We start from the raw sequence: 14,919 nt of genomic DNA on the forward strand, positions 1-14,919 counted from the left end.
CCCCTCGTTAGGCTTTGCGTTCATATTATACGTAGTGATTTTTAAGTACCTATACCCGCTCTATTTTTTTATTTAAATTGTACATATTATATTCAAATTCTGATTTTTAGAATTTCTAAATACTCTTGAAGATTTTTGAATACTTTGAGATTTTTTATACCATTTAAGAATGATGTTTTACAATACAAACTTCTGTTTTTAAAATCGGAATCCTCTTTTTTTACCTTTAACAAAGTAAAAAAATTAACGTAGACGTACATTTAGATACATCTACATTTACAAGAACATAATCCGGTAAATAATTTGCAGTAAACAAGGAGATTCTCATTTGAAAAATAGAAGTTTGTATAGCCACAGGACACTCTAATATTAGTACCAAAAATATCAGGAATTTGAATAAATGCATTTTTAAAGGAAAAAAGGTGGTGGGAATTTTACACGGGGTGTATGGTGATGATATGTGACATCAGAGCCTTTACTCCTAACGAATATCGACTATATTATAATATAGTAAATAAAGTTGAGCACTTGTACGGGAGAATTGATCAATTTGAGATCGGTCAGCCTGGCAACCCGAAAGTGAAATTACGTACTTTTTTTTTAGAAAATTAGTAACCAATTTGTAATAATTTGTAACGCAACATTTTTTATTTTTTATTCAAAATGTCAGTCTTGAATAGAGGTTCCAGTGTTAGGGGTGCTGCAGGGCTGACTAATTATCTAAAAACAAAACTACGAAATTTCACTTTCGTGGTTGCCAGGCCAACGGGTCCTATCAATTTGCCGTAAAAATGTTAAATGCATGATGTATAATTTTATAGAAAAATGTGTGTTGATATAATATCTAAAAAATCTATGTGCTGACTGATTTATATAAGTATTGTTTTAATATTATACTATATAGGTAGTAATGTAATACTTGTATATACATAGATATATAGTAGTATTAATACGACAGTTCTATAGTAGTATTAACAAGACGTAGGTACAACGCACTTGTGCAAGTATAATATATTTATGCGTATATTATATAAATAGTCAATACAATAAAAATTTTAATTTTGCATCTAGTGTTTACCCATTAATAATATATAAAAAATGTAGGTAGAATATAATATACAATGCCAGACAGTAATCATTATTCATTAGAATAGGTATACAAAAAATGATTTTTTTTTTTTGGCACACGTGAAGAAATAATTCTTTTGGCAAATTACTATATTAGTATAGCTGTACCTATAGGTATATAGGTATATATTGCAATAAACATCGTAAGATGTAATAATTTATAATGATAATAATAGTTATTTAGCGTATAAAAATTTAGAAGTGTCATAATATATATATAAAAAAAACGTTAACAACAATAATACATATAATATTAAAAAACAAAAAACTGAATAACCACGGTATTCAAACGGTGTTTAAACGGTATTCAAAATATAATATACGGGTGGTAAGGGATGGTGCTACGTATAAAATCTTTGTCATCGTCCTCCACTCGGCGGCAGTGATCGTGCGCCATCGGTGACGAAATCACCGCCCCCGTTTCCCGATCCACCACGGACCGACGCCGCAGCGACAGCATTTTCCGGCCGATGCTGCAACAGCGGCACGAGCGCCCGGCGGAGCCGTTCTACGACCCGCGGGAGCGCCACGTTTACCAGTTCGGTGCGGTCCATGCGGCGGACAGCGTCATCCGACGGGTCCGCCGACTGCTGCACGACAGCAGCTGCGCGGTCGTCACCGCCATTAAGTTCACGCCGTTCGTACGCCACTATGCGTTCCCTGAGACGGGTGAGTAGTTGCAGCTGTTGTTGTTGCTGTTGCTGTTGTTGTTCCGCACCGTCCGGCCGGTACCGCTGATGGGATCTGTCACCACCACCACCGTCGTCGTCGTCGTCATCGTCTGAAATCGACCGCATGGACAGGAGCGGCGGCAACAGGTCAGCGATGCGGCCGCGGACGACTCCGGCAGCCCGTCGGTATGGTTCGGGCGAACCACATGGATCTGAGTCCGAGAAGTCGGGAGACGGAATCCTAGGGCCACCGTCACCTTTTCCCCGGTCGCCCGGTCGCGTTCCGCGTTGTAGTCTCAGTAACATGTCGTACAGTCGACCGTTTTCACGCCGCCGGGCGTCCAGTTCACGGCGCAACTGTTGCAGCTGCAGTTCGCCGTCGCCACGATCACTATTGAAGCCATGGTCAATTGCTACGTTTCCGTCACCGCACTGCACTTGCGCGTCAGCCACGGACGGCGGCTTTGGACGATCTGCCGTCGCCACGGCCGCGTCCACGCCGCCACTGCAACGGCCGCAAGTCGAACACCGACGCGGTGGCCTGCACCGCCGCCTTCTATGCAAACCGCCGCCACCACTTACGGTCCGATGACGTCGAGTGGTGCAGGGTGACGTAGCATTCGTCGTCGTCGTCCTAATAACGCCGTCGCCGTTCAATTCGTCCGCCTCCTCCTCCGCGGCCGCAGACTCTGTTGACGAGGACGTTGTCGTAGTAACGGTCGCTGAATCGCCGACGCCCTTGATTGGCTGTTGCATTAGTCGATGATGCGGTCGACAGTGACGTTTCCGCGTACTCGTCGACGACGCCAACGGAGCACCGACCGCAGCTAACCGCACAGGCTCTTCGTCACCCTTGCAGTCGTTCGAATCCACAGTCTCCTCTTCTGACGATGATTTGGTCTCAGTGGAGTTTTCTCGGCGGTCGTGGTCATCATCGTCGTCGTCATCTTCTTCGTCGCAGCTAAAAAAAAAGTTAACTTCCGAGTAGTCCGGCAACACTGGCGGCGGCGTCGTGATGGTGGCTATTTTCGGTGGCGATGACGCTGCTGCAGTCTGCGATTCTGTACGGGCAGCTGCTGGTAATTTTGCGGCGCAGGGTGTCTCCGCGGCTGACCGGATTACCAAGATTCCTTTGGTCGCTGGCGGCGAAGTAGTCGACACCGCGGCTTTCGAAGGGAACTGCTGCAGATGTTGTTGCTGTGGCGGAGCTGCAACTGCAGCTGTCACCGCCTGCTCGGCCGGTCTCCTGTCTCTCTGCGCGGCCACCTGCGTTACGTACCGTTGCTGCTCGAGCTTTCCGATCTGCCGGTTCCGAGCCCACAGTTCCGTGTTGACCAGCTGTTGCAGTGACCGCTCCAGCCGTCTGCACCGCCCCCGCAGACGGGACACCTCAGAACCAGCACCCTCGTCATCCTGCACGCCCGCGGTCTCGAGTTGTGTGGATGGTGGTGGCTGTGGTGGCGGTGGTGGCGAACGCAGAACGTTCTGTCTTGTCACCGAACGCTCCGCGGACAGTACCCGCGCTTTGCACGACGTCTCGGAGTCCGTCGCAGATGCGTCATGAAATTCATCGTTTTCGTCTTCGTTTGTCTTCTCTTCGTGCTGTATATGAACCAAAAAAAAAAAAAAATGTTTAAAAAGTTTAAAAATCATAATAGAAAAAACAATAATATATAATATGCGGAATCATGATAATATTCGTGTTTTACCTGATCGTCTACGGCGTATTCTTCGATGTGATTTCGCAGTCTCTGCCATCGTCGTTTGTCGTCGGTGGACACGGACACCGCTTTGGCTGACACTGTGGCCGCCAGTAGTGCCAGCAATCGCCGGTTGACGGTCAGTAAGTCGTGGATGGTACGCACGGCCGCTTCGGCGGTTGCCTTCGCCGCCGCATTATTGTGGTCGGCACCACTACTAGCGTCGGAGTCGTCGCTGTCGGTATCGGTGTAGTCGCTGCGCTTTTTCCGGTCCCGCGCAAGTGCGGCTGCCGACAGCCTGTCTACCCGTCGCTCGGCGTTGTAGACGCGCAACCGGAGCTGAAAGTTGTCGGTCCGCAGCTGTTCCAACTCATCGATGAGGTGAGTCGTGTTGTTGATCGTGGTCACGGTTGTTACGTTACTGTTGTTGTTGTTGTTGTTGTATTCATCGACAATATCGTCAGCACAATCGTACGGTCGACTATGGCGACGGCCCCGGTGCCGCATGACGTTCGAATTCGCAGCTATCGTCAGCGGTGCAGCTGACACGGACGGAGGCGATCGCAACACTCCGCCGGTAACAACAGTCCGGCGGCATTCCATATCGCGACCACTCTTATTATCAGCTAATAGTTATTAATTACGAGTATAATACCATTCACTATTATGGTATAATATTTTAGGCGTGAAGACAATACCACTCATGGATCGAATATTGGACGTATAGTTTTTTAACTGTGACATAGATAGATATAAATTGTGCATATAAAAAAATATATATTCAAACGATATTAATTCTATGTCGTAAATTCCTTCGTAATATACCGGAGTGTTTGTTGTACGATTGAATCATGTATTGCAGCCGGTCCGATAGCGTCGAGCGGAAACCGAGACGATAATATAAAAAAAAAAAAAAAACACTGTACAACGCTACACTACCTACGCACGAAATGAATAATAATATGATAATTATTATTAACAACAACGGTATTAGCGGCGAAATACATCGGGCGGCGGCGGCGGCGGTAATAAACAGAAACGTCGTTGTCGGCGCGCCCGTCCGCGTTCGGGTCCGTTTATTATTAGTGCTTACGACAGCGAGCCGACGTGTGCCCGGGAGCAGTCGACTTGACTCTCGAACGCGTTTATTTTCGTATTCGGCGGTGCGCGGTGGCAGTCGCCGTCGCACGTTTCGCAGTGACCGACGACAGAAATAGGTATGGTTGTAATGACGTGTACGTAGTGCATTACCGGCGACGACGAAGAACGGAGATTACAGTCCGCGTGTTGGACTTTGCTCCGAGCGGACGGCGTGAATAGATGCAACGCGGGCAAAGTGGTGGACTGCGATTACGACGAAATCAACAAAATAATACGATTTTACGGCATTTTACAATCACCAATAATTATCATCGTTGTAATAATAATTTCAAAGAAATGCACATCGTACGATCGTCGTCCAGCACTCCAGCCAGCGCACTCGTCGTCCGCACTGCATCGTGAAAAATAATAATACAATAATATCACTTGTCACTTGTGTAATGATACCTAATAATAATAATAATATTATAATATCCACTGGATTGTTATTTAAAATTTTACGGCGGTGGCGGCGGCGGACACTGCATGACACGCGTTACGCGTGATTTCGTTTGACTTTGAGATTAGGTATGATAATAATATTATGTTCTAAAAACGTCAACTTTTTATAGCGTAACACGGCGACGGCAACAAGCGCACGCACGTCGCACGCTAAAGGCGCGCGTGTAAAACTAAAGAATAACGATTAAATCGTAATGTATAGCGACGACGATGATAATAATAATAATAATAATATAGCGGCAGCATCACCGGCTGAGGCAGGAGCAGCACGTGTGTGATCGTACCGTACCGCCGAGTATAGCGGTAGTGTAGCGCCGGCGACGGTGCCGCGCTGGCGCGTGTTGATGATAATAATAATAAGAAGAATTTATTATTATTATTATTATTATTTGAACTATATTGTGCGCGTGCGTATAAAAATAAAATACGAATCGCCTACGACTTGGTACCACCCGCCTCCTGCCCACCGTGACCCTCTCGGTAAGTCCCGGTCCCCGGACCGTGATCCGCAGCCGCACCCTTTCACGCGAAACGAACAGTCGACGTTGATGAAATAGCGTCGATCCCGGCCTTAGGTCGACATTATTGTAGTGATTAAACGATGACTATCCACGCGGTGTAAGTGGGATAATAATCCTAAAAACACAGCCGAAACGTAAATTACATATACGCATTGACGTGTGAACGGAGGGATGGTGCCTGGTGTGTCTGGACACCCCTTGTTATTTTGTAATTGGGGCACTAAAATGTATACGTATACATAGGGGGCCTGCATTTCAATATTGATGTTACTTGAATAGAATGTAATTTTTTCTAAAATAACTATGTCTTGTAATATAAAAAATAATAAACCATAAAATATTTTTAATTTTCATGGAATAACTTATTATGTTTATAACAGATATAGATATAATGTTATTCACTATTATTGACTACAAAAGTACGAGTAATAAATAAAAATTGCAATTATATTAGAAATGATTCTTAGATCCAAGGAGGAATATATTATAATATTAATAATAACTTGGTGAAAGTAATTATTTACTACTGATTAATATGTACATCGCATAGGCGCAAATTAGGGGGGCTTGAGGGTGCTAAGCCCCCCCCAAACTTAGCCGTAGCCCCCCAAAAACCTAGGACATACAATTTTAATATGCTATATTGCAATAGTCTGTTTGCCTCTAATATATTCAGCCTCCGGCCCCCCCAAGCAAAAGTTGAAATTGCGCCTATGTGTACATGTCTTGTTAAGAGAAGGCCCAAACATATTGTAGGCATCCCCCGAAATTCAGGTCTACACATGCCTATGTCTATACGTCTATTGATAGCATATCTTAGAATTATATACAAAATTCTAAAAACATTTTGCGCCATTTTATTTGAATTACTTTTTCAGATTTTTCAGCATAGCAATTGAATGTATTGTATTTACATTAATTTACAATGATGTGTTTTTTTCTGTCTGTCACAACATTTGAGGTAATAAAACTCGTTAAAGTGCTCCGATTTTTTACATCACCAACTTTTCTGATAGAAAAGTGAATCAGGTGTATTCAGGAGGTCAAATAAAAAATTTCCTGTAGTTTACGAAGGCGTTGCCTTGCAAAAATGGGAATTTTTATACTAAACCAATTTTAAAAAAAATAGATTTTGGTGTAACTCGTAATACTAGTTAATAACCATAATACTAACTGTATTAATAACTAGTAGACACTTGAAATTTTCACCAAATATTTATAAGTACAAACATTTTACATACATGGTAACTCTTTGTAATTTTTACACTTTTTAGAGCCTTGAGAAATTTTTTAAACTTGTGTTGGTTTTTAACGATAGTTCTAATTTTTAGCAAGTTATGCGTATATAATTATAGTGTGAATTTAAAATGCTCATAACTCGCTTAAAAACTGAATCGTAAGAAACCAACCTAAGCTACGTACACAAATAATGTTCTTACCATCAAGTTTTATAATAGGTCGATTCACTCTAACGTTTAAACTAATACTTAAAACTAACGGAGCTAAACATTTTCTGCTGAGCGTAAATTTACCTTGTTACGCACTTATTGTTATACGGAGACAGCACATGCGGGTGTGGCGTTCTCAGACGCATACTTATTGTCTTGATATATAATATAATCACAGATATGTATAATAACTAGATACCCGACTCCATGTCTCCATGACTCCATATACAACAACATTATTAAATTATGATGCCCGACGCCATTTGAAACTTTGGCAATGTTTACATTTATTCATATACATATTTACTTATATATACGTATATACTGATAATACTATTTTGCCCGAGTTGTAAATGGCTGCCAGCGTCATTGAAGAAGAAGTCGGGTATCTAGTTATTATACATATCTGTGAATATAATATGCGCGCGACAGTATGATAATAATATGATGAGATGATGGTATATAGTATATATATAATATATACCATCGTAAGAGTACAGATTTGGTTCAAGTCCACGCAAACGTCACGTCTTGCTTAGGTACCTACCCATATTATCATTAAATTATTCTTACCTATTAGAATATTATAGTATTAATGAATTATTGAATTATACTAAATTCTAATACTATATACAATATACTAATATACTATATACTAACAAGTAACAATATTGTAATTGCATTATTATGTTTCTGATATTTTAGTTCACACTTAAATAATTGCACTATTATATTATTAGGTATATGATATAATATTATTATAGATATATTATTAAACATTGAAGCATATTATTTTGTAGACCTACCTTATTCATAATTCATATCCTATATTCCTATAACTGCTCATATCCAGATTGGTTACGCGGAGAATATATAATGCAAAATGTAAGTAAATAAATAATAATACGATATGTAGGTATTATAATAACGATAAACGTAAGAGCGAAAATAACTCAAGTAGTTATAAGTGTATAATACATAGGTTGTAAGTACTTACCAAATACGTTCAGCAAATCGTGTTTAGTTTTAATATTAGAATTATCTATTATCAAACTTAAAACATCTAAAGAACACTCACAACTCAGGTATATTAAAACACAAAGAGTGTGGTTATAGGTTGGCCATGATTAGTACTTTACTTAAATTATATAGGTATATATCTAATAGAAAATGCACATTTAAAATATATTATATAATTGCAAAATTACAATTAGGTAGCTAGGTCTAAGGTAAATACAACTGAAAATTGGAATGTTGGAAATTCATGTAATTCCTATATTATGTTTAAATTTATTTTATAATCTGTTGGTATATTTCTTTTCATTACTTTGCAAACATTGCAAACCAAATTTTTACAATTCCCGCAGGATATGCTTCCTAGTTCCTACACAACAGGCGTGGAATAAAATAAAAAGTGGCACAAATATAGTTGGAAAAAAGTCAGGAAATATAATAATAGGTATTTTAATATTATTGATAAATAAATATATAATAATGTATATATAGTTTATATACCTATTGAAACTCTGTAGTGAGACGAGAAGCGGTGAAATTTTGGTTGATACGAAACCGCATACGATCATTGGTAGAAACTAGAAACATAATATCATACTTTCGCAATGACAATTTCAATAATTATTTAGATTAATTTTAAGCTATTGCTGCCTATTTATAATAACATGGACCTATTCACACTGCTCTGGTGGTATTGTGACTCATAATTTAATAAAAATAAGATTATATTATATTATACATAATACTTATTATACTAATATACTTACTATTATAGTATTATATTATGATATGTTTCTAGCAAAAATAAGTTAAATTTATGTATCGTGTAAATATAATAATATAGTCCCTAGTGTATATTTAACAGAAAAACAAAATACTAATAAAATAAATATATTTTAAGATATCCTTATAGAAATATAGAGACATGACACATTGAATCATCGCCACCGTTGTTCAGAATAATTTTAGGTACCTATATGCAATTATTTATTACAGTGATAACAAGAAACAAAAATAACAGTGACGCATACTCTGCAATGATACATCCGAATAGAGCTACTTTTTTCAAATAAATTAGTTGGTCAACAACTATTATAGAAGCTATTATAGAAGATATCTGAAGTCCAAACTCCAAAAAAGTCTTTACTAAATTAATTTAACACACAAGTAAATAGGGTAGAGGAGGTGGGGTCCAATATCCGTCTCCTTTTTACCTTATAATAATGTGCTGGTGCCGTATAGATGTATATAGTGGCTATTGGCTATAGTTAATTTGTTATGATACTATGAGAGCCAGGGCCGTATTTAAGATTTTGTCGCGAGTTGGCAACAAAATTTTGGCACTTACGACGACTCTGTTTGATATGATTCATTTTTCCTATTTCAGTATTTTTACACAATATTTATTGTTCATACAAAATCAAAACTAACTGTCTTATGATTAACTAAATAAATTACATAATATAACAAACTTGTATCGAGGACTGAATTATATGACTATTTTAATTATTATTCTCATCATAAAATATCGACGTGACACTACTTTTTCATAGTTAAATATTTAGATAAGTACTTACATTGTGGTAAAATATAATAAAGGTAGTATTTCTATATAGGCTAAAAGCATAGTTCTACAGTTCTACATGGCACAAGTTCTAGGTAATTTTAGGGATTTGTGATGTCTAATTTAGTATTAAGACAAAAAAGAGAGCATTATATACAATGTACATTTACTTTTAATGTTGTTCTAGGTACTTAAAAAAATAAAAATATTTGATAAAACTGTAAATATTGTAACTCAATTTAAATTGTAACTATAATGACCATAGTTTCCGACTTTATAAGATCAATAAAAAAAAAAAAGCGGGTAAGTGGATGTCGCTCTGCTGTGCAGTAGGTTACAAGTGGGTCAATGTATAATGTATTGTATCAAACTTGAATTCAATGATATAATATCATTGTATAAGAAAAACGATTTCTGAGCGGAGACGGTTTGTCAGTCTGGAATCTAGATTTTTTATTTTGTTATTATTTATTATAGCCTGTAAGTTGAATTAGGTAATATTATAATATTATTATGTTTTATTCGTTGCTATCATGTTAGACAAAGCGTTAGAAATTAAAATCCCATTTTTAGAGGCTTTTTGTAATTTGTCGGTCGTTTTTCCCGTGGCATTAAATAACTATTGATAAAATCGAAAAATGACCTCTCTAAAGTACCATCTTGATCTAATTTGCTAAAATATTATATTATCTCCCGAATTCCAGAAAAAGTCATATAAAAAAAAGTATTTGAACATTTTTGTATTTCAATTTTTGGAGAAGCTAAAATTAAAAAATCAAAAATGTGGGAAAGTCGATTTCAAGTAGACTTGATGACAAATTCAAATCTGTTTTCAGAATTCTTATCGCTTCATTAGATCAATTGGTATGTTTGGCAAAAAACACGTCTAAAATACTATGTCACCCGTGTGTTAGACGAAAACAGAAAATCACGGTATCGAATCCCCTTAATATGAATTGGACCTATACGTGACCGTTCAGTCGCAGAAATTCACAAATCGCAATATATTCAAAGAAAATAAACTATTGTTGTTATACAATTAGTTTTTATTATTATATTATAATAAATACTTAAGTAAGTACTTATAAAATAATTCTTAATACGAATATTTTAGTCCCTATATAATGGTATTTATCATTTTTAACTTTTTACTAATTTTAACTTGTTGATTTCCCAATTTTTAGGAATTTTCGAAATTATGGCATTATAGCTATCTATGGGTACTGTAAAGTCTGTAGTCAAATATACTCAGGTCGAAGACACACAATACACACATACAATACATTATGTCGTCATGTCAAGCCTTTTGAAACATCTTGCATAGTTGTATAGCTTGGCCCTTTTCCCTTGGTTTATAACACATTTGAATTGGTATTCAGGTGATTATTATCGTGTACACTGTACTTCAGTGGTGTATTTACGAAGGGGGATATAGGGGTCATATCCCTCCCCTGGAGACCAAATTTTGTATACAATATACAACGTGTATATAATAATATCAAATATGAATATAATATGTGTATATTGTGTATACTGAATGTTTGTTGAAAATTGTATATTCTCTTCTTAAAAAAATCCTAGATAACCTAGGTACTGCTGTACTTTCTATATACCTATAAGCTATAACACATCCTAGTTCCTGAATTATTCGATCCTTTAGGTCAGGATTCAGCACTGCATATTGTAAGTTATTGAGTTATCAATACCTACCTATTCATATACGCATATACCTATATAATATAGTATATACTCATAATTTATTATATTTATATCTATATATACTACATAATTTATGCAAGTGTAACATTTGTTATTGGCTATAGACAGCCATATAGGTTGTATTTTTATATGTACATAAATTAATAATTTGATTAACATATTTACAAAAGCTAATAGTATTTTAAATAATATAACACATCCATTACAGTGACACACTAGACACCAGCAAAACGTTACCTATAAGTCTAAACTAAGTCCGAAAATACAAAATATTCTATTAAATTGTCATTTATAATTATATGAATGTTTTCAAGAAGTAATAAGAAGAACATTACAACGTATGATAAAAACTATCCTAGCTAGGTACCCGCTTCTGTTGGGTTCACTAATACGACGTTTGAGAATTATTATACTAGTATCTTTGAAGTAAAATGTTGTTTTTAAATTCGTAATTAATAGATTATAATATTATGGTACGTATACCATTATTACTATTAAGTAGGCATGTATAGTACACATTTTTACAAACCGTTTAAAAAAAAAAATGATAAAATTTCTGACAAAAAAACACTGCAGCTTTTGCAACATGTTATAGTAGGTAACTTACGTTATGTTTTTTTTACATCAGTTTTGTACCAATGAAAGTTTTATTATACCTAGTCACGATAAATAGTTACAACCAGTGGCGTGCAGATCCCTTTTCCATGTGGGGCAAAGTTAATTTTTTTACACCCACCACCCACCCTAAACTAAAAGAACGTAGTAAAATGACACGTAGTAAAATAACATTTACAAATTTAATTTTAGTAACTTGTAAAATTCTTAACAAAAAATACCACCCACACCATTTGTGTCTTGTCTGCACGCCACTGGTTACAACATAGTTAACAGTTTTAGTATACATCCAAAGGTTAGGTTACAAAGGGTAGACGAAAATCCCTAAATTAAATCAAGTTAGTATATCTAACTAAGACATCTGGTCATGTGCAAAGTGGATTATTGATCTAAATTTGTAATTAGAAAATATAACTAATGTCTAAATGTCCAATAGAATAGCAAAATAATAAATATACAAATTTGGATTTAATTTTCATTCTTTTTATTAATTTGGTTTTTAAACATGATTATTAAAAGTGCCTATGTCTAATACTGGGTATTGTACATTTGTACTTACAATTTCGGTAAAAAGTATCTTACGAATAAATCAAATATTTATTTTTATAATTAGGTAATAGGTAGGTATGCTGCAGATACGTAAATAATTATTTTTCCCTATCTGTATTTTCTGTATCACTATTTAAGTAGGTACCTACAGTTATTTAGTACATCAATCATCTACAGATTTCAATAAATGTTTCCTAGATTTTGAAAAACTTAAAATGTTTTCAGATAGTTTATTTTTTATTTAATATTCCTTATTTTTTAAAATTCAGCGATCATCGAATTGGTAAGCGATCGCTTTCACGAATGAACGTCAATACAGGCCTTGAAACCGAAAACAAAATCGGAAAAAATTGGAAACCGGTATTAAATCCAAAACCGAAAACGAAATTTTTTCAATCGGTTTCAAGCGCTGGATTTTTCAAACCGTGAATTGTAGGTTGAATGTCAATCGTTGAAAATTACATCTTTGAAAATATTATGAAAACACTGATAGAACGAAACAATATAATATCAATATACCAAGGTAACATTTAACATTATAATATTTTTTATTGGTATATTTACGTGAAACCAATTTTTAACAAAATCGACTTTTATTTTTGCAATAATTTAAAACGAATAACCATAGATTAGTACCAAGGTAAGTACCTGAAATATTCATTAAATATTTATATTTGCATTTAACAATCAAAATTATTTAAAAATAGTTCGTCTCCTTTGCATAGGCAGTACTACGGGGGTGGCAGAGTAGGCAACTGCCCCTCCTGCGAACCGTACCTGTATTAATACATAATTCCTTAAATCTCGGTTTCCTAACCTAAAATTCACGTTATTTTTTTTAATATAAGGTATTACTAGCCTTATAATTTGGACTAATATAGTAAAATATATATGGTTTTTTTTTAATTTAAATGTTTTTATTATTTATATTTATAATTTGTATTTACAAAATTATACAATGAGTAAATTGGAAGAGGATTTATTGAGATGAAGGGGAAGTAACCCATTAACGACCCCCCCCCCCCCCCTGAACATATAGTTAGATGGTTAAAATATTTTCTGGCCCCCCTGCCAAGAGGGTCTAGTACCGCCTATGCTCCTTTGTGTTATTCAACATATATTTTTTTGATTTATGATAAGACAATGTTTGTTTGAAAACTTTCTGACATTCAAAAAAAAAGTAGGCTTCAACCACATAGTTTTTTAATGAGTAGGTACCTTGTACATATTATGTAATAATAATAATCATTTATTCAACTCAACTTCGGTCAGATACATTAATATAAATTAATTTAAATGATAATATGAACTGACCGGATTACCCCTCTCTTGAAGCAAGCTTGTGATGAAAGGGTTAAGATATTAATTACCTATTATACTAGTAATAAATTATTAATACATTTTTTTAAATTTATGAAAGTGTAAATAATAAACAGCAATATATATGATAAAATATCTTAAGCAATTTTGCTGGATCATCTTCTTTCAGAATCAATTTTTATCATGTTATACCTACAATGATTTAAAATCTAACATGTACTGCATTGCAGTGACTTTCTTAATTATTGTTGATAAAAAGTTTTGTAATTTAATATAAGATCCGTCATCCGCCATAAGTTCTTGTAGTCAGTTTTAATTAATGATTATATACGATAATAATAATTAGTGATTATATTGAATAACATCTGTTTTTTCCTTCTATTTGTTGATAATTTGACGTTTAGTGATTATTTGTGTGTTTTAACACTTAGTTAATATAAAAATTATTAGGTAATAAATCTCGAATTAAATTAATTGAATGTCTTTGTACCAATAGATTCTAAAATACTTATTGTAAGTCAAAATATACTTAAAGTAGGTAAATCCATACGTACAGTGTTGCACTGTAGCTAGTTTAATAAGACACCATGAATCAAAATCGTAACTTTTATTTCATCAGTATATTATTATAAGGAGTAGTTATGGGCAACAATATCGATATCGTGACAAATTTTCGACAGCGTTATTATATCCTATATCAGGAATTATTGTAATAAGTTTTTTTTCTAATCTTCAATTAGCAAATTTTTAAATTAATAAATAATAATTATTATTTCAAATTTTTATTTATTTATATTAATTGTTAATTTTAATAAGAAATAACTAATAACTAATAAGTACTAAGTAAGTAATATTTAAAATAATTAAAAATTATTTTTGATACTTTCGATACAATATTGATATCACATAACTTACAATAGCACACAATATCTGATCAATATCGATACACACAATTATATTGTCGCCCATCACTAATAAGGAGTGCAATATTAATATACTTCATCAATATAATTTTGTTACTGTAACAGTTGTTGTAGTTTAATTAAATAACCAGTATGTTATAATTTG

At 35.1% G+C, this 14,919-nt stretch overlaps 1 protein-coding gene across 2 annotated transcripts; it reads right to left on the reverse strand.

Annotated features, from left to right (window-relative positions):
- Positions 1-999: 999 nt before the first annotated feature.
- Positions 1,000-5,369, reverse strand: LOC100569446. 2 transcript variants are annotated; one of them, XM_029486806.1, is made up of 2 exons: positions 3,506-5,369; positions 1,000-3,404 (listed from the first exon to the last, which is right to left on the reverse strand). In XM_029486806.1, the coding sequence occupies exons 1-2, from the start codon at positions 4,100-4,102 to the stop codon at positions 1,488-1,490; spliced, it is 2,514 nt and encodes an 837-aa protein (XP_029342666.1). In that variant the 5' UTR covers positions 4,103-5,369; the 3' UTR covers positions 1,000-1,487. The 2 variants fall into 2 exon arrangements, with proteins under 2 accessions (XP_029342666.1, XP_003243967.1); XM_003243919.4 differs by having other exon boundaries at positions 1,000-3,401; positions 3,509-5,367.
- Between the last annotated feature and the right edge of the window lie 9,550 nt (positions 5,370-14,919).

The sequence above is a fragment of the Acyrthosiphon pisum genome, chromosome A1, assembly GCF_005508785.2.
Source record: "Acyrthosiphon pisum isolate AL4f chromosome A1, pea_aphid_22Mar2018_4r6ur, whole genome shotgun sequence".
Classification (NCBI taxonomy): Eukaryota; Metazoa; Arthropoda; class Insecta; order Hemiptera; family Aphididae; genus Acyrthosiphon; species Acyrthosiphon pisum.

Coding starts and splice junctions, on each gene's coding strand:
- LOC100569446 (XM_029486806.1), bottom strand. CDS start 4,102: ATGGAATGCCGCCGGACTGTTGTTACCGGCGGAGTGTTGCGATCGCCT. Junction 3,405..3,505: donor ACGCCGTAGACGATCAGGTA/AAACACGAATAT, acceptor TTGGTTCATATA/CAGCACGAAGAGAAGACAAA.